The sequence below is a fragment of the Mesoplodon bidens genome (genome assembly GCF_964165515.1).
Source record: "Mesoplodon bidens genome assembly, chromosome: 4".
Classification (NCBI taxonomy): Eukaryota; Metazoa; Chordata; class Mammalia; order Artiodactyla; family Ziphiidae; genus Mesoplodon; species Mesoplodon bidens.
Genome location: NC_138160.1, coordinates 83,166,994 through 83,194,150, shown reverse-complemented (window position 1 = coordinate 83,194,150; position 27,157 = coordinate 83,166,994). Strand labels below are relative to the sequence as shown.

The 27,157-nt window shown below is 39.8% G+C and overlaps 1 protein-coding gene across 1 annotated transcript in view; it reads left to right on the top strand.

Annotated features, from left to right (window-relative positions):
• The first annotated feature begins 16,903 nt into the window (after positions 1 to 16,903).
• ST8SIA4 (ST8 alpha-N-acetyl-neuraminide alpha-2,8-sialyltransferase 4) overlaps positions 16,904 to 27,157 on the top strand; it is a 100,067-nt gene continuing 89,813 nt past the window's right edge. Inside the window, exons 1-2 of the mRNA XM_081233941.1 lie at positions 16,904 to 17,350; positions 23,596 to 23,727. Coding sequence (XP_081090067.1) covers positions 17,238 to 17,350; positions 23,596 to 23,727 — 245 coding nt within the window. The 5' untranslated portion in view covers positions 16,904 to 17,237. The remainder of the gene's footprint in view (positions 17,351 to 23,595; positions 23,728 to 27,157) is intronic.

The window sequence follows — 27,157 nt, the reverse complement described above, 5'->3', positions numbered from 1 at the left end:
ATAGTAGATAATACGATGGGCCACCCAGACTCCCCCTGCAAGACTGAGACACTCACTCCTCCACCTTTTGGGAATGCCAACAGCTGTGTCCCTCTCCAGAAATTTCCTTTAGCTCAAGTGAGCATCTAAACTCAAGTCAGGTCCCATCCCAAAGTGGTCTCAAGCCAAGGCCACTCTAAAGGACCAACCCAACTCCAGTGCTTCCCGTGAAACTATATGAGTTCATCCTTTGTAACTCACTGAAGTTCAGCTTTCCTCTTTGCCTATTTCTAGTGCCTTTATATCTAAATATTGGTATTGAGGGTGCTGTCCCAAACACTTTTGACCTACAAATCTCAGGGTCTGTTTTCCAAAGTTCTGACTTAAGACAATTAGTGTCAGCGGTGGTCTAAGTAAATAGTTCTTAATATGAGATTCTGAAGCCAGATGCCCTGCCAGCAAGCTGGCAAGGAGGACTTCATCACTGGTAGTAGGCGCAGCCCTACAATTATAGCAGTTCATTTGCTAAAACTCTCACCTGTGGTGAATTGGTTTGGTATGCTGGTGCAAATGAATGCACTCACAGGTGCAGTATCTCAGGCTTTTGCATAGCTGAGGGAAGTATTAGAAGGAAATCACATCAGGTGTCTCTTACTGAATGACTTTGATGCATCAGAGAAAACCAATAAAAAGCTGTGGGTGATCAATCACCTTGATGGTGAAATGTAAAATTTAGAGGCCCTCCTTTGCAGCTTGCAAAGGGGCTCTTATCTCCTGCAGCTGGAGACAGGAAAAAAACTGAGTATTCGGCCCAGGAATTAATTACAATAATAGCCTAGAGCCTTCCAGAGAAGGTTGAATTGTCAGTCTTTCCAGCAAAGACTGTGCCAGTGATGGATTCCTGTTTGGAAAGAGTGAGATCCTGAGGCTTGAGTTGGGGACATTTGGGTTGATGAACTCATTATATTAACTCCAGATCCCTTGAATCCTTTGGACTTGAAGAAGAGGCCTCCTCCTTCCTAATAAGGGTGTGCATGCCTCCATTGCTTGAAAATGATTGAGTGATCACTGCTGCACAAGACAACATGAACACCCCTCAGCACCTGGCTGTAGCTCCCCTTTTAGATTCCAAGCTGGGGAAGTGCTGGGCAGGCTAAAGGAGATAAGGACCTGTGATCCCTGTGGGCATCTCCCAATAGACTTCTAGTGGGTCTGCAGGAACTAGTCAGTGTGCACTGGATGGAGTTGGGACAATCTTATTGAGACTGCATCCTGAAGATCCTGTATCAAAAATAGTAGAACATGAGTTGGGATAAGGATTCCTTAGTTTATTGATAAGGGAGAACTATCTTGTGATAAAGGGTTTGGCAGCTTGACAAGATCAGAAAATAGTGCTGATACACTATTAAAATGGTTCTCAGAAACTTGGAGAAAGTGATAACCCATAATAAGTACAGTAGAAAAGCCAAAACTGCCATGGCAGACATGGAAAAAGGAATTTTAAAAATTCACAAAATTTGCCAAGCTACTGGGTATATTATTTAAGGCCAGAAAACCCACCAGTTAACCATTTTCTGAGGGACAGCTTGGAATACACCTCAATTACAAAAGCAATAGTAATACACTGGTGAAAGAAACACCATCATCCTTGAGAAGCTCAAGGGCAGCTGTGGTCTGTTGGTAGGGCTCGTGGAAATAAATGCTGTTACAGAACTGTGGTTGCTGAAGGTAAGAATGATGATGGAATCTTGAAAACATAGAGGGCAAAGGTAGCATCTAACCATCAGAAGCAAAGCGGGCTGCCATAATGAGTAGCAAAACTGGTGTGGCTGCCACAGGCGCTGCGTATCTGAGAGTTACCTTTCAGACAATGTGAAATAATGCAAATAGTACTGGTATTAGCCCCCCCAAAACATGTGATAAGATCAAGATTTGGAACCCAGCAAGCAAAGAAAATGCAATCCGGAATGGAAGGTGGGACATTGGTGCAAGGTGTGGCCCTACCCCTAATAATCACACCAGTGGTGATCTGCAAAAATGGCCTTGCAGAAGAGAATACGTTTGCAGGTGTGATGATACACCTATTGGGGGCAGGGAGGAATAAATGTGGAATTCATGTGACCCACTTGGACACTTCTGTTGCTCCTTTCCTCGAACATAATTGGGAAGAGAGACATGCAGCAGCCCTGTTCTAGGAAGATCATAATCACCAAGGGGTTGGAGCCCTCATGAATGGAGGTTTGAGTCAAACCACTAGTTAAGCCATCAAGACCTTCAAAGTGCCTGCTGAGGGTGAGAGGAGGGACACCATGAGTACAGGATATGGCCCTGTGACCAACAGCAGTGACGGACTATATTTGTTCTACCAACCACTGTCTTCTAAGGGTCCCCTCAGAAAGAGAGGCCTGTGATAATCATAGAAGGACTGCTTCTTGAACATGTGTGGAGAAGTAAATCTTGAGCCAGGGTGGGGGGCTAGGTGGGGATGGGTAGAGGTGAGTGGCCATGAAAATGTCCCCTCACATCTAAAAAAGAGTGGATACACAGCACTGTAAAGCAACTATACACCAATAAAAAAATAAAATGAGAAAAATAAAAAAAGAGTGGATATACGTATATATATAACTGATTCACTTTGCTATACACCTGAAACTAACACAACATTGTATATAAGCTATACTCCAAAAAAAAAAAAGAAAAAGAAAATGTCCTCCTCATATATCCTGCTACAGAAAGCATAAATGGTAGAAGACCCCAGGTGCTACACTCTGAATTCACTGCCACATTCCTGCCAGGACCCCACTTCCTATGGGCTGCTCCCAGATAATGAGTGAATACGGCAGAAATACTAATGTCTTCCAGTGGGCAACTTCGTCTTAAGGATTCTTCATATCCTTGACTGAAATTCTCATAGAGTTTTTCTAAAGGCTGACATCTATTTTCCCACACAGCTCGCCTTCCTTCCCTCTTCCTTCACAGAGAAAATACTTGCATAACAGTCTGATGGACCCCCTGCCTCCTCTGGCTGCCTCCTGGCATTCCTCATACTCCCTTCCTCCGGTACATCTTTTGCATGTCTAATCCTGTCTTGGCATCTGCTTCTCAGAGGAAATGAACTAACGCATATGTGATCCCTAAGAGAAGGGAAATGCTTAAGGTGAGCCTCATGTTCACACTACTTTCTGAATGCATGCCACTTTCTGAATTAAAATGCAGGAAATTAGAAGCCAAACAGAATACAGTTTGCTGTAACACAACACTGAAAACTCTCAAAACCAAGTCAGGAAAGAGTATGTACTGGGTAAGTCCATCCCTATGGAGCTCAAGAACAAGGTAACTAATGTATGGTGAGATAAATAATGAAGAATCATTGCATTTGGTAGATGGAGATTGACTGGAGAGAGGAACAAAGTGCATTTCCAGGATGATGGAAATGTTCTGTGCTCTGATCAGAGTGTTGGTTATTGCTTATAGACTTTACCAAACTCATTAAATTTTACCTTTTATAATAGTACATTTCACCGAATGTCAGTTATTATGATATATTGATAATGAAATAAAAATGATGTTTGCTAAAGTCCACAGTGGACCATGAGAGAGAATAGCTAACTCATTTTTATGCCTCTATGAACACCTCAATTCTCATAGCTAATTGCTTCTTTGTTTAATTAAGTCTTCTGCCTTGATCAGATAATTATTTAGGTTCGTTGGTTTGATATTCAAGAGTTTTGAAGCCTATCTTCAAAAGATATAAACATATTAATTTATGTTAATATGTTTATATTTCTCTATAAATATTATTAATTTACTAAGGCAATATAGTCAAGGGAAAATTTTCTCCAGGTTTAAAATTCAGGAATATGTGTATATCATGTTGGTTCTCTGGAATTACAGGGTAGCTACATAGCTGTGAATACATAAATGTAACCTGACTATATGGGATAAGAATGCTAAATAATAAACGTGCCAATCAGAAAGAGTCAAGATTAAACCAGAAATACTACAGAAAAGAAAATTGAAGATAAAAGTTTTGGCAGCCCAAGCATAGTCCTATGGAAAGAGGGCTTTGGCCATCAGCCTTCAAACACATTTAGCCCACTGGCAAAACCAGCCCTATGCTGAGATGAATAAAACAAGCTGTTAGCTTCTAGGCTTTAATAATGTGGGTCTGTTCTTTGACACACAGAGCATTTGTGTAGTGATGACAAAATTCATATATCAGGGTCAGTAAATTTGGTGGCTAGATGTTGGATCATGAAAACTTTACTATGGAAGAGTTGCCACTTTGTGAGGGTTTTAGGATATGGACTAGCTAACCTTTCTTTTCTAACAATATTATTCCCATTCCTTCACCTGCTTTTATTTTCTGTGATTTTTTACAGAAAAAAATATTGTTGACATTTATTCTGTCTTTAAATCTCCTATCCCTTTGGACCCTGCAGACTTTGTCAGCTTGGATTTCTATCCATTACAGACACAACTCTATCTGCCCAATGTGGATTTATCTCCTGAGTATTCGTCTCTTAATGATTTATTATTATATCTTTTTATCTTGTGTGAGGTATTAGATCTCCCAGTGGTAGATCTTATTTTTCTGCTAAATTTTCACTCTCTTCCTAGTAAGGGATTTACCCTGCCTTATTATGGACACATGGCATGCAGGGCCCTACAGTCCTGACTTATTGATTTGGGTCTTGGCTACAGTACAAGCTGTAGCTAAAGGAATGTGAGAGAACATAACATACAGAAATATCTGAGAAGGAACTTTAGGAGGCATCAGGAATTCCTGCCAGCTGTCTTTCTGAATGTCCCAAATAAGGCCAGCTCCCTGAGGCTGGAATCTGGAATGAGAAGACATGTGGAGCAGAACCACAGAACCTGACCCAGGCTACTGACATCTATCATGAGCAAGAAATAAATATGTGTTGTTGTAAGTCACTGTGATTTGGGGTGGGGGGTCATCTGTTATTAATAAAGCTAACTAGCAAAATTCATATGCTGGATTAGGATTATCAAAATGATATACTGTAACAGCAAATTTGAATCCTTTTTAGATGATGTATCACATAAGAGTGAAGAATATACTGTTTAAGCAAAAATATTAAAATTAATACAAATAAGAAAATCTTAAGTATGACAGCATCTACCATCCAGAGTAACTAAAAAAAATGCTTTCTTTGTCTTTTGGTTATAATAATTTAAGGTTAAGTAACTTGTCTTCTCATCACTTAATGATCACTTCAGAGCATTTGAGAAGGGGTTTCTCTTTCTCCAACAAGTCCTCACAAGTGAAGGCTGTTCTTCTTTGACATGTTATATAGATCATGGCCAGTAATAGGAAAGATATCCTTTTTGGTTCCCCATTATATATACAAAACATCTCTCCATCTCCTTTGACACTTATGCCATCATTGCTATCCTCTTCTACCAACCCTCATGCTGTCATCTACAGACCACCTATTCACTCCCAGTGATTAAAGGCCTGCTCAACTCATGCAATTTATACTTACTCCTGTTGTCATTCTTGGTGATTTTCAAATAATCATGTAAATTATCCATCCAAAACTCTAGTCTTTCTCTGCATTTTTTCTCATGTCTAGCAAAATTCGGTTTCACTTCAATCTAGTCTCCCGTTCCCATAGAAATTCTGTATCTTGCACTGCCATTAACTTATTTTCCCCTGAAATCCAAGTTGCAAGTATCTCACTCTTTGAGTGCTACCTCCCACCTTTTCAGCTAACTTTCTCCTATAGCCCATTAAAATTATTTCATTGTATTGAAATTTCATCCCATTGGGTTGTAGACTTTATGCATCTGTGCCCTTCTGTTTTGACACCCTTTTTCCCATCTTAGATTTGGTAGCCCTTTCAACTCTTGTTAAATGCTGTCAACTCTCTCCCTCTGCCATCTTGTCTGGTAAAACCTCAACCCTGGTTGAACTCAAGTATATACATTCTGTGTCTGAAACCTGTATAACTCAACTCAACTGGAAATAGTCATATAACCATACTGACAGGTCTCTGCTTAAATTCATGAGCTCAGGCCTGAAATAGAGAAGTAGCATTGCCTAAAAATAATACTACATGTCCTAAATAAGTTTGTTTTCACAGACTTTGGTATAAATATTTCAGAAATTTGTTTTCCTCAAATACCTTCTTATATGGTATCTTCTATTTCCCTTAATTTATTATGCACGATATAATGACTGCCATTGTATTCTTTATTTTCTAACATTTCTGCCTAGCCATTTTCTACTTGCTGGCCTTTTGACTTGCTATTCTCTTAGCCTGTGATGCTCTTAAACCCAGTTCTGTGTATTGCTATATTCCTCTTATTCTGCAAGTCTCATTTCAAATGTCATCTCCTCAGAGAGCCCTTGCCTGACCATCTTGTTCAAAGAACTCCTTTATTACCCTCTGTTACATTGCCCTGTTGAGTCCTTCACACACTAATCACAGTATGTAATTATTCAATAAATATTTTGACTAGATTTCCAGAGATTCTACTCATCTCTTTAACCCCTTAACTGTAAGTTATGAGTAACTATCATGGGATTAGGTGGGTAGTTGAATACCAGTTGGAGTGGTAGTTTGACATGTCTTTTTGTGCTTGTTCTGCCAGTTGTCATCAGAGAACTATATAAGGCTAGTTTTAATGCTTTCTATACATGACTTCATCTTCAAAGGGATCTCATCAACCATGGACAAGAATCATCAACTGCCCAAACATCTCTGATCACCTCAACAGAGCTATGACAGATGTCTCTAAAACCAAGGACACACATTCAAAATCTTCATAGGTTCTAGGTGAGTCTCCACAGGAATTCCATACATCATAAATGTTATAGTCATAATCCACTGACTTCTGAGAATTCTCTGTAAATTTACTCCTCTGTCAAAAAGATGCTAAGTGGATAAATCCAGTCTACTTCCTTCTTCCTATCTCCATCTAAGACATGTGGTCAAAAGGTAAATAGTTTTACATTTAGGTCACACAAGAGGGGTAAAATCCCCAGATATTTTTGATCTTCCCAGTAGAATTCTAAAACACATTTCTTTATTTTTCTAATGATAGGATCACAACTGTAACTAACATAAACTAGCACAGTTTGCATAAGCTGCCTATTTGTGAGCATGTGGTTAGCCACAACGCCTCCGGTATCCACAGCTATTTACATAAAGTTTTCTGGTGGAATGTAGGGAAATACTATAGTGGTAATGCAGAAGACAGGTCAATTATTTATATTGTGAGGCACAGGTCATGCGTGAATTAGACTCATTATTTTTCCTTTATTCCCACAGGTTCCCTCCAGTGAGTATCTTGATTCATTCTCCCAAAGCAACTTTCTCCTGCTGACAGGTTAGGCATTTCTAGACTTGGCATTCAAAATTTTAGTTAATAGGGGCTTTATTTAGTTACTTTACAAAAAAAAGCTGAAATTATCTAAATTTCAATACATTAGACAGATAAATCATGAAGTTTATATCTTCTAATAGAATTACTTACTTGAAGGGCTGCAAACTCAAATACCTGCAGGGGCCAAGAAGCTAAAGTACAAATGAATTTTAAAGTTCTGGAATAAACACAAATTACAGAGATGAAACAGCTGCTACTTAACTCCCCCTAATTGTTACCGTCAGAGTAGGTGAATCTGGTATTAACAAGCCTTCTGATTTTTTGAAAATAAATTTGAAGTACTGACAACTAATTGTGTGTGTGTGTGTGTGTGTGTGCGTGTGTATGCATGTGTGTGTATTTTATTTCAATCCATTTTGCAGGAAAACAAAACGTCTTCTGCAGGCTATGTTGATCACCAGTTTGCCAGTTAGTGATGACCTCAATATTATTTTTCTTTAAAATCTTCAAATGACAAACATTAAAAATCATTTAAAATGCTTCACAAAACTCAATTTACATAGAACTGTTCCATGTTATAACAGTATATGTATATCAAAGCAATATTTTCCAGAGGTACTCACTGTAACTATTGTAACTATAAAAAGTTACATAGATATAGATATCTAGAAAGAGATAGATTTACAGAAATAATTTTTTAGCCATGAACAAGTTTTACTACTATTTCTCTTTTGCTTTTATTATGATGAATTGAAAATAATATAAAAGGAATGTGGGTTCCATTAAAGAAAACATTAAGTGGGTGATTAGATTGGGCAATTTAAGAAAATAAAGATAAGAGAGGAGAACAGAAATTGGTTAAATCAGATACAAGAGAGACTTTTATTTTTTATTTTTATTAATTGTTTTTTAAAATTTATTTTTGGCTGTGTTGGGTCTTCGTTGCTACACAGGCTCTCTCTAGTTGCGGTGAGCGGGGGCGACTCTTCATTGTGGTGCGTGCGCTTCTCATTGCAGTGGCTTCTCTTGTTGCGGAGCATGGGCTCTAAGCATCAGTAGTTGTGGCTCACAGGCTCTAGAGCGCAGGCTCAGTAGTTGCGGCACGCAGGCTTAGTTGCTCCACGGCATGTGGGATCTTCCTGGACCAGGGCTTGAACCCATGTCCCCTGCAGCAGCAGTCAGATTCTTAACCACTGTGCCACCAGGGAAGCCCAAGAGAGACTTTTAGAAGGTACACAAAGATTGAAGAAATTACAAACCCCGAACAGTAAATTCCCTAGGTAGTGACACACACAATTGCCTATGAAGTGACCACTATTCAATAGCTGACCAGTTTGGAGTAATATTTAGCCTGATGATTATTCTCTTCCTACAAGATAGTTTCTCCCATCACCATTAAGCACAGAAAAACAGCAAAAGGAGAGCACAAAGAATATCACTAGGTCATAAGGTAGGGCATCTAGGACTTGCCAAAACATGTATGGGATAGTGTGCCTGTTTATTTTAACATTTCAGGGATGTGTGCAGTAGGAAATAAAACACCAAGAACTAGGACTATAGAACTGAAAGAGATAAGAGTTTATAAACAATTAAAATGTGGACTGTGAGCAGCTGAAGTGCTTATTTCAGAATGAGGCATATTTAACTGGCAGGGGTTACAAGACGTCAGAGAACATTTCAAATGGATATTAAAAATTAAAAAAATATTTGACTAACAGTATGTAAGAATTGTCTCTTCTAAGCACATTCCTGTTTAAATAGAGATTAAGTATTAAATGCAAAGGATGATGTAAGTGATGTGGGTTAAATAACGGGGAAGAATTGAGAATGGCAGTGATGGGATTTTTTCTGTTGTTCCAGAAATTATACTAGGTTCATGATTATATCTTGTACCTAAAGTCAAAATCACCCTTCTGCTGTAAGCCTATTATATTTGGTTACTATGGATGAAAAAAAGAGTAACAAAAGGACAATGAATATACATACAGAAAAATATGTGAAGCTTTTATGAATATTTACATGGGCAAAATGGATTAATCTAGAATAAATTTTTTAAAACTAGATATTTTGTCCAGAAACAAATAAAGAGATTGAGTTGCCTGTTGGTGAACAGCTGAATTTTCTCATTAATATGCTTCTTGTTCTTCTTGATCATTGATTCATAGGTAAAAGGCTTTGTAAATAATTCTCACTATGTTGCTAGGTCATAAACAAGACCTTCAATCAGCTCATCTGTGATGGTTAATCTTATGTGCCAAGTTGATTAGGCCAGACACCCAGATATTTGATCAAACACCAGCCTAGATGTTGCTGTGGGGTGTTTTTAGATGAGAGTAACATTTAAATCAATAAACTATGAGTAAAGCAAATTACCATCCATAACGTGGGCCTTAGCCAGTAAGCTGAAGACCTTAAGGAAAAACAGACAAAGGTTCCCCAAGAAAGAGGGATATCTACCCCCAGATGACCTCGGACGTGAGCTGCAACATCAACTCTTCCCTCTTCCCAAGTCTCCAGCCTGCTGGCTTATCCTGCAGAGTTAGAAATTGCCAGCCTCCACAATCGTGTGATTGATTCCTTAAAATAAATCTCTTTATATCTGTATATACACACATTCCATTGGTTCTTTTTCTCTCGAGATTCCTGACTACTACACCAACATTCCCATTATTAAAATGTCATGGGTACTAGCAAGGATCATGTGGAATTTGAAATGGAAAAAAAACATTTATATTAGCATTCAAAAAATGAAATACTTTGGTATAAATCTAACTAAACATGTACAAGATCTATATGAGGAAAACACCAAATTCTGATGAAAGGAATCACAGAAAAACTAAATAAATGAAGAAATGATCCAGGTTTATGGATAGGAAAACTCAATATTGTCAAGATGTCAATTCTTCCCAGCTTTTAACAGATCAACACAATTCCAATCAAAATCACAGCAAGTTATTTTGAGGATATTGGCAAACCAATTCTAAAGTTTATATGGAAAGACAAAAAACCCAAAATAGCCCGCACAATATTGAAGAAGAACAAAGTTGGAGGAGTGACACTACCAGACTTCAAGACTTACTATAAAGCTATAATACTCAAGACAATGTGATACTGGTGAAAGAATAGACAAATAGATCAATGGAACAAATAAAGTACCCAGAAACAGACCCATACAAGTGTATTCAACTGACCTTTGATAAAGGAGTAAAGCAAAAAAATTAAGAAAAAATAGTCATTTCAACAAATGATGCTGAGACACTAGACATCCACATGCAAATATACCTTAGGTATGTTCTTCACAAAAATTAACTCACAATAGATAATAGACCTAAATGTAATTTGGGAAACTACAAAACTCCTAGAAGATGACACACAAGAAAATCTAGATGACCTTGGATTTGATGATGATTTTTTAGATATAGCATCAAAGGCATGATCAGTGTAAGAAATAGTTGATAAGCTGGACTTAAACAAAATTTAAAACTTCTGCTCTGTGAAAGTCAAGAGAATGAACTGGAAGACAATATTGCAAAAGACATGTGATAAAGGATTGTTATCTAAAATATACAAGGAACACTTAAACCCAGCAATTAAAAAATGAACAACCTAATTTAAAAATGAACAAACGATCTGGACCTCTCACTAAAGAAGATATACAGATAGCAGATAAACATATTGTATGTCATCGGAGACATGCAAATTAAAACAACAGTGAGATACCACTAAATGCTTATTAGATGGACAAAATTCAAAACACCAAAAACACTAAATGCTGGTAAAGATGTGGAGCAACACGAACTCTCATTCTTTGCTGATGAAATGAAAATAATACAGCCACCTGGAAATCACTTCAGGTTTCTTACAAAGCTAACCTTACCATCAATCTTACCAGCAACAGCACTCCTTGGTATTTACCCAAATGTTGAAAACATGCCCACACACAAACACAAAAGACTGCACGTTTATAGCAGCTTTATGATTGCCAAAACTTGGAAGCAACCAAGATGTCCTTCAGTAGGCATTTGGATAAATAAACTGTGGTACATGCAGATAATGGAATATTCAATGTTAAAAAGAAATGAGCTTTCAAGCCATGAAAAAATACAGAGGAATCTTTAAAGCATATTACTAAGTAAAAGAAGCCAATATGAAAGGGCTACATACTTTATCATTCCAACTATATGTCTTCTAGAAAAGGCAAACCTATAGATACAGTAAAAAGATCAGTGGTTGCCCGGAGCTGGCTGGGGAGAGGGGCATGAATAGCCAGAGCACAGAGGATTTTTAGGGCAGTGAAACTGTTCTGTATGATATTATAATGGTGGATATTATACCATCATTATATTGGTGGATATCATTGTACATTTGTCAAAGCCCATAGAATATACAATTCCAAGAGTGAACCCTATTGTAAACTACGGACTTTGGGTGACAATGATGCCACTTTCACTGTACTTTCACTGACTTTGACAAACGTCAGCTCCATATTAGGCCCATGGTCCTACCCATCCCCCTTTCCTCAGGGCTAAACTTTTGTCTACTCACAAGGAATGCACCCAAGCCAGATGTGTTCCCTGTCAGTTTTTACCCTTGCCTTCACCTGATATGAAAACTGGAAGAATGCCTTTTGCTGATGCAGTTGGTTAATGGCCATAAGACCTTGAGGGGAAGGAAAAACCCCTGGTTCCAGTTCCAGTTTGTGTGGATGTGCTTCTCACTTGGTAGTCAGATTCTATTTTTAGCTTTGGCCCTTTTAAATCCCCCTGTACCCCTTTTGGTGGTGCTGAATGCAGCTACAATTGTCTCTGGATCATCTGTGTGCGGGATCCTTCCTGCCTGTATGTAAATTACCCACAATAAACTTCATAGTTGCACTTTATGGAGTTGCCTGCTTTGTTTTTTGGTCTCAAAGTTCCTCTTCAGTTCCGAGGATATTATTCCATATCTCCACCTCCCAAATGGGTAAGTGTGTAGCTTGCTACTCAATATCGCTGTAAACCTAAAACTGCTCTAAAAAATAGCCTATTAAAAAATGTCATGGGCTATTAAAAACCCCACTATGAGATTGCAAGTGCCTATTCATTTCTTTCCAGCTGAAGTTGAGGGCACAGCCAGCAATTAAAGCATGATTTATATTAAGTTAAAGGATAAAGTAGCATTTTAAAACCATCTGCCATTACTTGCATTATTTATTCAAAGGGTACTACTGTGTAATTGCAGATTTGTGCTGAATAAAGACAAATGTGTTCTCTTTATTGAAGAGCTTACAGTCCAAAGATAGAATGGAAATTTAGGAACAACTCTAATTTTTCAGGATCATCAAAACAGGCATTCCAATGGAGGGAGGTAAGTCCAGAGACACTTCTGTGGATAAGACTTTTTACCCAACATATATATTTATTGTTCTTGTACCTAATAGCATATTGAACCAGACTGTCCTCAGTTTGGCCATAGTGTTGGTCTATATGTATTTTTAAACTTGGCAAATTGTTATGGATGCATATTTCATGACTCTAATAATATCAAATAATGACATTAAATTATACTCTCAAAACTTAATTGTTCAACTCTATGACATAAATCACAGCAAGATCCCTTTTGACCCACCTTCTAGAGAAATGGAAATAGAAACAAAAATAAACAAATGGGTGGGACCTAATGAAACTTAAAAGCTTTTGCACGGCAAAGGAAATTATAAACAAGACGAAAAGACAACCCTCAGAATGGGAGAAAATATTTGCAAATGAAGCAACTGACAAAGGATTAATCTCCAAAATATACAAGCAGCTCATGCCGCTCAATATTAAAAAATCAAACAATCCAATCCAAAAATGGGCAGAAGACCTAAATAGACATTTCTTCAAAGAAGATACACAGATTGCCAACAAACACATGAAAGGATGCTCAACATCACTAATCAGAGAAATGCAAATCAAAACCACAATGAGATAATCACTTCACACTGGTCAGAATGGCCATCATCAAAAAATCTACAAACAATAAATGCTGGAGAGGGTGTGGAGAAAAGGGAACCCTCTTGCACTGTTGGTGGGGTTGTAAATTGATACAGCCACTATGGAGAACAGTATGGAGGTTCCTTAAAAAACTAAAAACAGAACTACCATATGACCTAGCAATCCCACTACTGGGCATATACCCTGAGAAAACCATAATTCAAAAAGAGTCATGCACCACAATGTTCATTGCAGCTCTATTTACAATAGCCAGGACATGGAAGCAACCTAAGTGTCCATCAACAGATGAATGGATAAAGAATGTGTGGCACATATATACAATGGAATATTACTCAGCCGTAAAAAGAAATGAAACTGAGTCATTTGCAGTGAGGTGGATGGACCTCGAGACTGTCATACAGAGTGAAGTAAGTCAGAAAGAGAAAAACAAATACTGTATGCTAACATATATATATGGAATCTTAAAAAAAAAAATGGTTCTGAAGAACCTAGGGGCAGGACAGGAATAAAGACACAGACGTAGAGAATGGACTTGAGGACACGGGGAGGGGGAAGGGTTAGCTGGGAGGAAGTAAGCGAGTGGCATGGACATATATACACTACCAAATGTAAAATAGATAGCTAGTGGGAAGCAGCCACATGGCACAGGGAGATCAGCTAGGTGCTTTGTGTCCACCCAGAGGGGTGGGATAGGGAGTGTGGGAGGGAGATGCAAGAGGGAAGAGATATGGGGATATATGTATATGTATAACTGATTCAGTTTGTTATACAGCAGAAACTAACACACCATTGTAAAACAATTATACTCCAATAAAAATGTTAAGAAAAACTTAATTGTTCAAATATGGGAAGGGGAATCTCTTGAGTTCCACTGAACCATTATCAGTCATTCAGAAGTGTTCACCTCTATGTATCAATAAAATGTGCTATGCTTAACAAATTCAGAAGCAGTAGCATTATACAACTGGAGAGGTTTTTTTTTTTTTTCCCTAGGCATTTAAATCTGTCATGTATTCCTATAACTAGTTCTTGGTTTGCTTTAGTTTTGCTGTTGGTGGATTTGTTTTGTTTTGTTTGGGCCATGTGAACCGTTTCGCCAAACTTAAAGCTTAATACATGAATTAAACCCACTTTGCTCTTGAAGATTTTCATGTTGCAACTTTCCCATTAGAGAAGACAATTTGACATTGTGGAGCTTTAGATTATTATGGTCACACTGAAGACTTATGTCCACTACTTTCCTTTCCCATTTCCTGTTCCAACAGTACTGATCTACCCCAAAGCTCCTGCATTTTATTCCTCTCTGTGTATACATACTCTTTCCTGTGCTTGCAGTGTTCTACCCTCCCTCTGTCTGGCTTACCCCCCAGTTTTGCAAACCCCAGTTTATGTGTGCCCTTTCCTAGGAAACTCACCTTCCTTGCTCCCCAAGACTTAAACACTCTATCTGCTTCCATCCAGTAGCTTACCCAGGTACAGGATACGTACTTCAAATGCTGCTGTTAGTTCATGGTGCCGGACTGCAACTTATTTTTATTTATTTATTTTTCACAATCTGTCCCCCTCTGAGTGCGTGATCTTTCTGTCTGGTTAGATGCTGTATTTTATTCATCTCTATGTTCCCATGCCCACATGTATTTTCTGTCCCATAGTAATTGCTTAAGAAATGCTGGATGAATTTAATTAAGTGATACATATTACTCCATCAGCAGCAGCAGGTAATGTTTTATTTGAAATCCAGAATATATTTGTTTACTGCTTAAGAATCAAAAGTTAACCTAGAGAAGTTAGCATCCTAACCATGCATTGCCCACCCCCCCTACACCCCAGTACCCTTTTCACTTAAATAAGAAGCTGTTTTATTCTTGCAGTTTCTGCTAAATGAGAAGGCAGTGTGATCGAGCTGCATTAATACAAGTGGGATTTGCCTAGACATCAATAAACTCGAAACGCTCCCGGTAGGCCACTTGTAGTGTCAATAAAGGTTCATAATTACTTGCTCCTTTGAGTATTTTAGACCCAACCTCCTATTCGCTCTGCTGTGAGCAGAGACCTGAGAGGTTCTTAACTTTCTACATCTTAGAGGAAGAATGGCAAACATTGCCAGGGCTCTCGGGTTTTCAAGCAAAGGTGTTGGCTGTTATCCTTGTTATTTTAAGCTGTCAAGGGACTGGAAATCGGAATAGCCACTCTTGCGCCCCTCCAGCAGAGGACTGGGGGTGAACCTCACCGTTTCTGGGTTTAGGAAGGTGTAAACCCCAGGGGCCAAGAGTGGATGACAGCTGGAGACACCGCTCAACCCGAAAGAACAAGAAATTGAATTGAGAGGCTCTGGGGGAAGGGGTGGAGGTGGAGAGCTTGGGACCCGCTCAAATAGATGGGGGAAATCCTGGCTTCCAGGCACTATGTCACCCGAGAAGTGGCTCCCGACCCACCTCCACCACCCCTCAGTAAAAGCCAAGCCAAGGCATGGTACAACCTGAGTTGCAAGCTTCTCTCTGGGTGAGGGCGGAGATCCAAGACTTGGAGAAGGACTCTGAAGTCTAGAACCTAGGACGGGAAAAGTGCCTCTGCCACACAATACAATAGAACTAAAAAACAAAACTAAAAACAAAGAGTAAAGAGGAGGAGAGGGTGAAAATCAGGCTAAATGCACATTACTAAGACTTTCAGAGAAAAGCTTGCTCTTCTATTTTTTTCCTTCTTTTCTTCCTTCCTCTCTTCATTTCTTTTCTCCTTCCTTTCTTCGTGTGTGTGTGTGTGTTGTGCGTGTGTATAGGTATACTTGCATTTGAAAAGGAGGTCCTACTTTTCTCAGAATCCTGTCTCTCAGCAGGGAAGTTCAAGTGGGATTGGAGTTTCCTTGACTCCTGCGTGAGGAGTTTCCAAATGGCAATGAACGAGTCACATAAATATCCATGAAGTCCCTAATGACACCTCTGTCATCAGTTGTTTCCTGCAGAATCCTGAGTCGGGGTCGTCATCCACCACCCACGCTGAGTGGGCGATCGGCTGATCTGCTCGTGTGTGTATTTGTACTTTCCGGATTGAGCGGTGCACGGAATATAAAAGGTCCTCCAACTCCTTCCCCCTCCCTCCCCGCATTCACTCCACTTCAGAGGGCGTGCGTTTGTGTGTGTGCGCGCGCCCGTGTGCGTGCGCGCGCGTGTGTATATTTAGCAAAGACGCTCGGAAGAAAGTACCCCTCTTGCTACCCACCACCAGCTCTATCCGATAGAGCAGGCGTCTCCGATCTGTCCCCAGCTGAGGTGTCCTCTCCACGCTGGTGAGGACTATCTCGGTGCTTCCTTGTCCACAGAGCTAACGCTTTGGTGTCCCGAGAGGGCGACCTGACTTCTTAGTGCGCTGCTCTCTTCCCACGGTGTGCGAGCACTGGTGCGTGCGTGTGTATGTGCGTGTGTGTGTACACGACTGTGAGCTTGTGAGCTTCCTCTCTCTACACAGTTCAGGCGAGGCCGGCGACGTTACTCTCCAAGCAGCCGCCAGCGACGAAAAGCAACAGCAGCCTCCGCCCCTGAGTCCCGTGATTGGCTGGTTTTGTTCATCATTTCCATGCTAGGAAAAGGGAAGGGCCAGTGACGCCCCCGAACCCGGCTGCAGAAGCGGCCGCCACCTCCAATGTACAAGGTGTCTCTTCGGAAAAAAACCTGAGCCCCAGGGAGGCGGCGAGGAGCGAGTTAGGGCTGGCGGGAACCGCGAGAGAGTGCGCTGGGCAGCGCTCGAGGACCAGCGGGAGCTTGGCCGCAGAGGACCCTCGAGACCTGCTTCTGAGATCCCAGCTCCACGCTCTCCTCCCATTTTACAGATCCCCCCTCCTCCCCGCGACTACATCTCCCCAAAACGGAGCCTTTATATGAAGAGAAGGTGAGGGAGCTGGGGCAACCAGGACTTTCCCGGGCACCCAAGATGCGCTCCATTAGGAAGAGGTGGACGATCTGCACGATAAGTCTGCTCCTGATCTTTTATAAAACAAAAGAAATAGCAAGAACTGAGGAGCACCAGGAGACGCAACTCATCGGGTAAATGCAAAGCTTCATTTTAGGATATGATAAAAAGTCAAGCCATAAATGAAATGTGAATATAGACGACAGAGTGAGGGTTGGGGTAGTATTTGTGTTGGTGTCAGCTTGTGTTTAGCCTCGTGAATTAAATAACAAAGGCTGTTGTTGAGGTGTGTGTGATTCTCTACAGCGGGTTCTCAGTACGAGTTCAACTTGCCCTGTGCGGTGATGGTGACAGTTGTGTTGGTGCTGGGGCTCGCACGCCAAAGAAGTCACTGCAGAAGTGTCAACAAAGAATGGGTGCCCTTGTCCTTTTAGTCCCAGGGCAGAACTCAATCTAGATTTTCTTTATTCACAATCTGGTTGCCCTTCCTTCTTTCTCTGCCCTATCACTCTAGGGAGGTACTAGAGAAAGCTGGCTTACTGAAAGGCTGAAGTTAAAGCTCAGAAAGCAGGAAATGTGGCTCCTCTGTTTCTTTACAATTCTTTGGCGTCGGGTAGATCTGTGTATCATAATTTGATTAGAAACTCCAGGTCAGCCAACGATACTTCCTTATTTGCTGTCCGTGGGTAAAACCCATGGGCGTCATGGTTACAGTTTTGGAAACTGGGTGCTGTAGCTTCACACAGACTATATTTCTTCTCTTTAGTTTGTCTAGATGAGTTTAGAATCTTCCTCCACCCCAGTAAGTTCTCTAAATATCACACTTCCTTCCTCCCTCCCCCCTGGCCTCTGTGTCTTTGAAGTTTACCCAGGAGGTGGTGGCAACTTTGTGTTGCTTACATAGATTGGAAGCGTTTTCTGAGGATGTGAACCTGGTTGTCAACTCTGTTCAAAGTCCTGTTTCGGAAATCCTGCCTCATCCGGAGGCGTCTGCTATCGCTATCGGAAACTCCACACTGGCAGAGATGCCAGCCTGGTTTTTATTTTCCCTAAGATTTATGAAAACCAAGATAGAACCCTTGCCGTTGGGGCGGGCGGGGTCGGGGGTGGGCGGTGGACAGGACTGCTAAAACGTGTGCGCGCGTGCACACACACACAAACTTAATTCACTCCGTTACTTAATATTCCTGCTCCTCCCTAAGTAATGAGAATTTAAGGGAGCAAGACGCCGGCTTATCTTTACAGAAGAAATTGTTATTTTATAGAAAATTAACATAGAAGTACAGTCGAAAGGGACGGGAAGGGAATGAAAAAGCTAATAAGGGATGGGCTGGCTGATTGTTATGCATCAACAAATCTCTAAATGGTCTATGTTGGGGGGAAAAACGCCGAACTGTATGATGTTAACATAGGAAGTGGGTGGGTTGAAAATTCAGCCTAGCTCGATTGTCAGAAAAGAAGGACTCTGGGCGGCGGTGTGGGCACCCCCGGTAGACCTGTGCTTCCCAGGCAGACAAAGGGGTCTTCAGGAAGGTGGTGAACCGGCGCGTGGGGGAGAGGCGGAGGCTGGGGCGTGGGGGTCGAGGCTCTTTGTTCCCTTCCCGGCTGGTGGGCTCCGAAGATATGCCTGAGCCCAGACAAAGCGGCCAAGCCTCGCCAGGACTCTGAGGTTCGGGCCCTTGGCTGGCAACCCTGGAGAGCGAGAGTGGGAGGGACGAGGGAGGCGAGAGGAGGCGCCACCCGCCCCCCAGGCGTCCTCTCCGGGCCTCCCTTAGCCGCCGGCAGGAAGGAGGAGCGCATCCCGAGTCCTCCGGGTCAAATAACCGACCTGGGATGCGCCTCATTTCCCGGGCGACGTTCCTCCCGTGGCCTTTCCTGGACGCCGCCAGCCGGTGGGCGCTGCCCAGGGCGCCGAGGAGGAGTAGGAGGCGGGCGCAGGCAGGGGCGCGGCGGTCGGGCCAGCTGGGGGTGAGGGGTTTCTCTTGCACCTTTTTCGGGCTGAGCCAGCTTTCCCTGCTCCTTCGAGATTGCGCGGGGCGGGCGCGGGTTGATCAAACAGAAGGAGAAGTGCGTGGCGGAGCAGCTGCTGCTCCGCGAGAGCTGGCCGCGAGGGTGGAAGCATGGTGAGGAGACGCGGAAGCCTTTACTGCAGAAATCAGGCCCCCTTTAAAATTAAAAAAATAAATAATAACTGCTGCTCAGTCGGCAACCGGGCTCCTCCTTCCTAATTAAATCCCGCAATTACGGCCGTGCAGGGCGAGGCGGCGCGCGTCTCCCGGCGCCCCGCAGCGTCGGGACTGCCGCCGCCAGCTCTTCCCTGAGCCCTTGGGGTCGGCGCTGCCGGGGGCAACGTGAGGACAGCTAGTTCCCCCTGAGCGCTGTTTCGCTTTTCCCTCACATGAAACGTTCAGAGGAAAAGCTTGTGATACCAGTTTATAATTTCGTTTCAACTCCAGAATAGTGCTTCTGGTGGAGGAGTTGACTCATCAAACGGCCTTCTCCTTGACTCTCTTTCTACCCAAGCCACGTGGAGGAACTCGTTTTGAGATGAGTAAACTAGAGTGGCGGTTTGGCCCCAGAACCCAGGCCAGTAATCAGCAGTGACGTAAACGGCAGTCCCTGACCTTTTGGGGGACACTGCGTGCCTTGCGAGTGGGCAGCGGATTCAATTGAGGACAGTTCCACAGTCCATGTATCTTAGAACATCCTCCTAGATTCATACTTAGCTTCCCTGCTACCATTTGCAGTAGGCAGCAGTTTCTTTATCAATTCGACCTGCCTCCCGTTTTAACGCTGGAGGTCCCATCTAGAGGCAGTGTAGCAAGGTTCTTGTATGCAATATGGAGCAGTCACTCCACAGAGAAGGAAAAAGAACAGCAGCCCAGCTTTCCTACCAACCATCCACATTCTCGTATCTCCAGAGGAATACTAGCAGCATGTTTGTAATAAGGAATTATTGGAGAATAGGTCAAGTAATAATTGGACATTTAAAACTGTTTCCTTCGAAGCTAACCTATCAATTGCCTGGTCTGTTGACTAGTGAAGTTTAACTGAAAGGGCATTAGGGGTATGAAGTGGTCTATTCTTAATTGATATTTTTTTCTTAATGGGAAAAATGGCACTTGCCTCACAACTGGCCTGTAATTTTACTGGCTCTGTGTGCTCTTTGGTATAATTAGAAATATGTTCACTTAAGGGTCCTACAGGTAAAAATATGTGGGTATATGCATTTAATGAAATAATGTATTTAAAAGTGTAACAAACTTTAATACCAAATAGACGTTTGCTTTGATTATTATTCCTTAAAACTTGCTACATACTCTTTTCCTGGGTGACTTTAAATGACACTTTAACTTACTTTTCTTACTATCTACAGATTTCCTTTTTAATTTGTGTACTTTAGGTTGTCTCACTAGATGATCAGCAGTATTAGTTCTGAAACTTATGATAGAAGTGACAGTGGAGATAAGCATTCATACCTAAAGTATTATCACTGTTAGCAATGTTAGTTCCAGTTTGTTCTAGGGTGGAACACACTCTTGTAACTCAGGAAACCAGAATCTGCATGTCACTTCATATGTTATATTTGGAATTCTACTAAAAGCCTAGGCTGTAAGTTAAGGTAGTACATCGCATCTTTATTTTTAGTTGTTTGGCACTTAAGGAATGAAAACACAAAATTGCCTGCTGTTTGTGTTCAGGCTTAATTTGATGCAAGTTCTTTTCATTTAAATGACTTAAATTTTAATATTAAAGAGAAAATTTAACCTAAGGGAACACATTTATTCAAAAGCCAAGTCAAGAAGAGCTTACAGTGGGGTTCATTCCTGGGCTTTGGGGGACCTAATTTCATGAATGAAAATTAATCTTGTGTGTTATGTACTGCAGAATTAATAGAATAAATTGTAGTGATGCCTGGCAACTCATATTTCAAAGAAAAATATTTGTAAAGACTAGTAGTATAACTGCTGATTAGCTTCTGTCACTGGTATCGCATAGATGACCATCTAACTGGGTTTTTCTTAGCTCGATATAAGCAGGGATACTTTATAATATATATTGCTTTATTTCTTTTATATGTTGTGTAATTATCCCTTTAGAAGTACGTGTTGAATCTTCCTGTATACACCCCATCCGAGAAATGTTTTCAGTGCAGCTGTTTAGCACTCGTGTCTGATCTGGGATGAGAAACTAGTAGGGGGTGGCAACATCCTTCATGCCTTGCATTCACAGGAAGGAAAAGCCTATTCCAGACCGAGTACTACCAAGGTCACAAGCAGAAAAACCCCTTGGGACTCATTTAACCTTATACAAAGAAATTTGCTCCAGAGCCTCAGGTTGCTGGCAGCCTGGCCTTCTCACACATGAATTCCATTGACTTCAAGAAGTGTGACTCGTAGCTATTTTCATTCAAAATTCTTTCCAGTGGTAAAAGTTTGAAGTTTGACTTATCACCAGTTCAATGAAAACAATTCAAATAGCAGAGTAATGTGGTAGCATTTCATTAATATAAAACTGATTTAAACTTTTAAAGCACTTTTTTTTAAATCTTGGAGGTTTTGAAAAGCCTCCATACAATATCATAGCAATCATTCTGCCTTATAAAAATGTATCTTTATCTACCTGTCAGTAAAGCAATCTCCCACAGATATTTAAAATGCCAGCTTACTTCTTCTGTAAAAGTTTATTGGTGGTGAAAATAATTATTTTAATTGTAGCAAAAAAGATGATATTGACAGGACAGTTAATTATTAATAAGATGAAGATGGGGAAGGTCCCTACCCCTAGAAATGGTGAGAATTTGTGTCCATACTCTTGAAGGCGTATCTCCAAAAGTGTGAAGGTTAACTCTGTATATCCACATTTTCATTCATATGTAATAGTTATTATCATTAGACGTGTAATATAAAAGTTGACTCGGGGCTACTGAGTAGTAATTGCACCCTATGTTTCCTTGCATCCTAAATGACCTCTATAAAATGACTGTGATTAGCCATGCATAGGCATGTAAATGTTCATTTTCATCAGTAGGACAGTTTAAAATATTAATTTTTATAGAGATCTAAATTTCACAGGGAGTAGTTGCATTTGATGCTTTGAGTTGCTTCAAATTGGAACTACATGTTTAAAAAAGAATGCAAACCAAAATACCAAACTATCAGCCTCCAATTACAGAATTCATCTAGCAGCTGTTGCACAGGCAATGTTTCCATTGATAGTAGGGGAGGATTGCCTACATAATAAACACAGATTTAGACTTTGTGACTGAGCAAATAGTCATGTTACTTTTTAACTATGTTTTTGAGATTCTAAAAAATTGAGGTGACATGTAAAGAAATACAGATATTGAAAGGGCTATGCCATAGAGAGGTGGCTATTTTATTCTCTGAATCCGGGTTTACATGTATAAAGTACCAAGGAATAGTCTACTGAACAATGAAGAGGTTCGTCTATAAAAGTCCTAATGGTATAAATGCGATCATAGGTGTCTGTCACCTACCACCAACACCCCTGCTAGTAGCATGCAGCATGATATACTTGCCTGTTGCTATTAATTGGTGGGGATAGCATAATTAATTATTTGATATAACAGAAAATACCAGTAATAATGGCTACTGAATGAGTTTCCCCCCCATTGCAATCTCTATCTCCTCACCACCAACTATCAGGGAAGCATCTCATTGTTGAGATGTTTTGAGACCGATGTAATTTTAGAATTAGCACTTCAATTGTGTTTTATAAATTACTTTCACATGCAGAGCTCCACTTCTCACAAAGTCAAAGCATATTAGATAATGTTTTTGCAATTTTCAAGGTAAGGTAAAGTCACAGTGGCTTTACCACCGTGAAAGAGAATATTGTCAAAAGACATATGGGCTAGCAAGTGATAGAATCACAAACATGCCCAGATCACCTGATATTCAAAGTCTTCTTACTCCAAAACAAAAGCTCTTTCCATTATGTCTGTATGTCTTCTGTGACAATCTGTGACAATCTTAGGAGTCACAGTTACACAGATGCAGGAGAATTGGCCAAACATCCTGTCTCTATTGTTAAACACAGCAGGGGAGGGAGGGGCTAAAGGGGAACAGAACTTCGATGAGAATTTTTTTCCTAAATACTACAAAGGTCTTTTCTTTATATAAAAATAGTTTTATTTCAAAAATAATAAGTAAAATAATAAGTGTAAATGATTCTCCTGATAAAGTTATATTCACCTAATCTTTATAATACCTTTCATCATGCTCATACTTCTTCTAACAGGTAGAAAAAGTTGTATCTACAAGTTGTCACCAGTAATCTAAATCAAATTATGTATTATGCTGTTTATACAAAATGCTTCTTACTTTCACAAAGCTGGCATTGTGATTTGTTTCAGAGATGGTGAGCTGTGTTTGAGTCGATCACTTGTCAATAGTTCGGATAAAATCATTCGAAAGGCTGGCTCTTCAGTCTTCCAGCATTCTGTAGAAGGTTGGAAAATCAATTCCTCTTTGGTCCTAGAGATAAGGTGAGTTTCTTTAATAAGACATAATAAATTTCATATCATGTTCTAGAATACATTGGGGGCTTCCCTGGTGGCGCAGTGGTTAAGAGTCCGCCTGCCGATGCAGGGGACACGGGTTCGTGCCCCGATCCCGGAAGATCCCACATGCCGCGGAGCGGCTGGGCCCGCGAGCCATGGCCGCGGAGCCTGTGTGTCCGGAGCCTGTGCTCCGCAACGGGAGAGGCCACAGCAGTGAGAGGCCCGCGTACAGCAAAAAATAATAATAATAAAAATAGAATACATTGGGCTTGGCAAACTTATATTGAATGCTTGATTTATAGTTTAAGTATGAATACTTCAGTAAGGGTGAACAGGCTCTTAATGTTTCTCACTGAAGGATGTGAAACTATAAAACTGAAATCATTATACAGCCAGAAATATAAGGATGAATATGTGAGTTTTTAATATACTGTCTTTATACTAATGAAATAAAATGTTCGACAGAATCCTAATGTTTAACACACTTTTCTTTATTACTCAGGATGGACGTATATTTTGAGAATTATCTTTAACTTCTCTAAAGTCTTCATACTGATCTTGTGTTTTCTCACACTGGATATAAGTAGAGCCTATTCAACTGCCATTTAGCCAACAATTATAAATAAATTTGACTTATTCTATGAAGGGGTATTTCTATGTGTGCTCCTGTAATAAAAGTCTCAATAATTATACCCTAAATAGGTAACAATTAGCAAATAAGGCTTCTAGAGTACAGGTTTATTCTCTGTAAGATTCTGATATTTTTGCTTAGATAAGCTCTTGAAATCAAACTCAATGCCTACATATATCCATTATATCTTGTTTTCTTCAATTATAATTCTCTAATAAGAAAGTTATGGCCAGACCTTCCTAATTATGGAGGAAGCAAGCAGATCATTTTCTCTATAGTTACGTTGCTGCATTGGTTGGTATGTTTAAATCAGCATTTCAGTAAATCAGAACTCTTTAAAAAAGTTCAAGAGAACAACTGTCCTTTACATAATAAAATCATTGCATTTTTCTAGTATTGGCAAAATGCTAATTACTCCATGACTGGATATGAACACACAGATTTTGTAAGAGTAGGTTAGTGGTTAAGAGGGTAAGCTGCTGATCTGCTGGAGTTTCTACCTCCTCACTTCTTGGATCACATGTACGTATAATATAGATTATAAGCCCCTTTAAGGAAGAGTCTACTATCTTCATCTTTAGAGTATGCATCGCAATTCATAGAATGCATTGCAGCAAAGGCACTCACTACATGTTGAAATATAGTTGAAAGAATGTCTGGAAATTAAAAAGAAATGGGCACCATGGAAATGCAGGAATGGTTAGACTACTTTGTTTTAAAGCTTTCAAAGTGACTGGAATGGAGACAGGAATCAAACCATGGCAATGTCAAGTGGTGTATGTTTGGCTGTTTTTAGTTTAGGGTGAACTTTATGTATTTGTAGGCAGAGTGCAAGAACAGTGAGATGAGTAGCGTGTGATGTAGTGCAACTCTGACAGAGTTTATAAATCGGTGTCTTTTGTGTAGAATATGTTCAGCAAGCAATATTTATTTCAACTGGGTAAAAAGAAACTTAAAGCAGTACTAAAAAATTAGCAGATTTCTTATAAAAGTACAGATTTTCATATACTCTTAAGAAATTTTAAAATGTGACAACTCTGGACCTGTGTTCCTCCTTAGAACTCTTTGGCCGAAGCCAACACTAACCACGAGCTCTCCAGTTTGACAGTTTTACACCTGGAGCTCCCTTTTCTCATGATACCTACCTAGTGTCTTCCTCACTAACTCATACTCCTATACCTACATTTGAATTTAGAAACCCTGTAAGAGATGAGATAATTATGAGGAAAAAGCTATAGGATATGGAACTAGATGGGGCCATAAATACAGTGTGGTTGAGTTTAGCAGAGAGTAAGGATTTATGTTTCTTAGAAGTAGATTGGAAAAAGAGAAATATGGGTGATTAAAAAAGAAAATATTTGATCTCTGAGGATGCCTAGAAAGAGAACTTTCAAGTTTGAATGATTTGGCAAGGAAGTTGTCAATTATGTAAGGCTCTGTGGATCAGGTAAAGGAAAGTAATAGAAGAAAGTAAAGTAAAATAAGAAATTGTAACAGTTTAATATATCTAGCCATGCTAAATAATGTATCAGATAAGTCTAATAAATAAATTAAATACATAATTAACAATAGTTTAATCAATATATCTGGCCATGCCTTCCTAGTATCTATGAAAAAATGAATACTATAGATGTGCATGAGGCTATATCTATTGCTATTTTTAAGATATTCAAGCTAAGGGTATTTAACATAAACTGACCCAAGCAATTTATTATTGCAACTTTACAAATTAATGAGGGTTGCATTCATATCTTTGAGGGTGATTTATTTTCAATTATAACAGCTAATAATATGAGTGAAATGTTAGTACTCTTCATATGGTTCTCCTTAACACATAAGTAAACAATAAAACAGTGAGCAAATATTGAATAAGACATACAAAGTTGTCACTTCCTTACAAGGAAATAATAATTTGTAAAACCATTACCGTACAATGTACAAACAGTTCATAAAAATTATAATTGCCTATAGCTGTAGTGACTAGTAAGTATCAATCAATTTGACACCTATAATAAAAATATAGAATATAAAAATACCTGATTATTGGCTTAGCTTTCTTTTTAAGTCATACTTGAAACTAATCTTAAAGTATTTTGGTTATTTTCCTTTGTTTTTTCCCCACATCTATAGCATTTATGAAGAACCACATTATTTTGTGTCTTTGAGGGGGTGTGGGCATATTTTACAAGTGTTTTCAAAATTCTACTTTGAAGCTTTTGATTAAGATGTTACAACCAATCATTTTTGATCTTACATTATTGAACTATGCTTACAAATCTTTCTCATTTAAAAAATCTCATTAAACTTAATGCACTTGTGATATTCCTAATAAATTATTTATCTGTTTGCATTAAAATGTGACAGTCACTGAAGATAAATTGTTTTTCCCTACATTTGTAGACATGATTTTCTTTCTTATTACTGATTCTTCCAGCCCTATATGCACTCTGCCGCTTTCATAAGCACATCAAGAATTGACTCATATATATTCATCAAACAACTGTACCTCTGGGGAGTTGTCTGAGAGAGACAATTTCATGTATTAGTTCATTGTACTTTGAGAATTCATCAAGATTTAGGGAAGTTCATGCATTCCACAGCTAACTTCACAATTAAACTAATTAGCTTGGTTAAAGGCTTGATGTTATTGGTAGTAGTTCTTTATTATTGTAAGCTAAGAAATGATACATTTAAGATGTATCAGATGTTGTAAGTATATCTGAGAAATTATCTAGTCATGTCCAACACTTGTGACTTGACTTTTTTTCATCTTTGGGTTGTTTC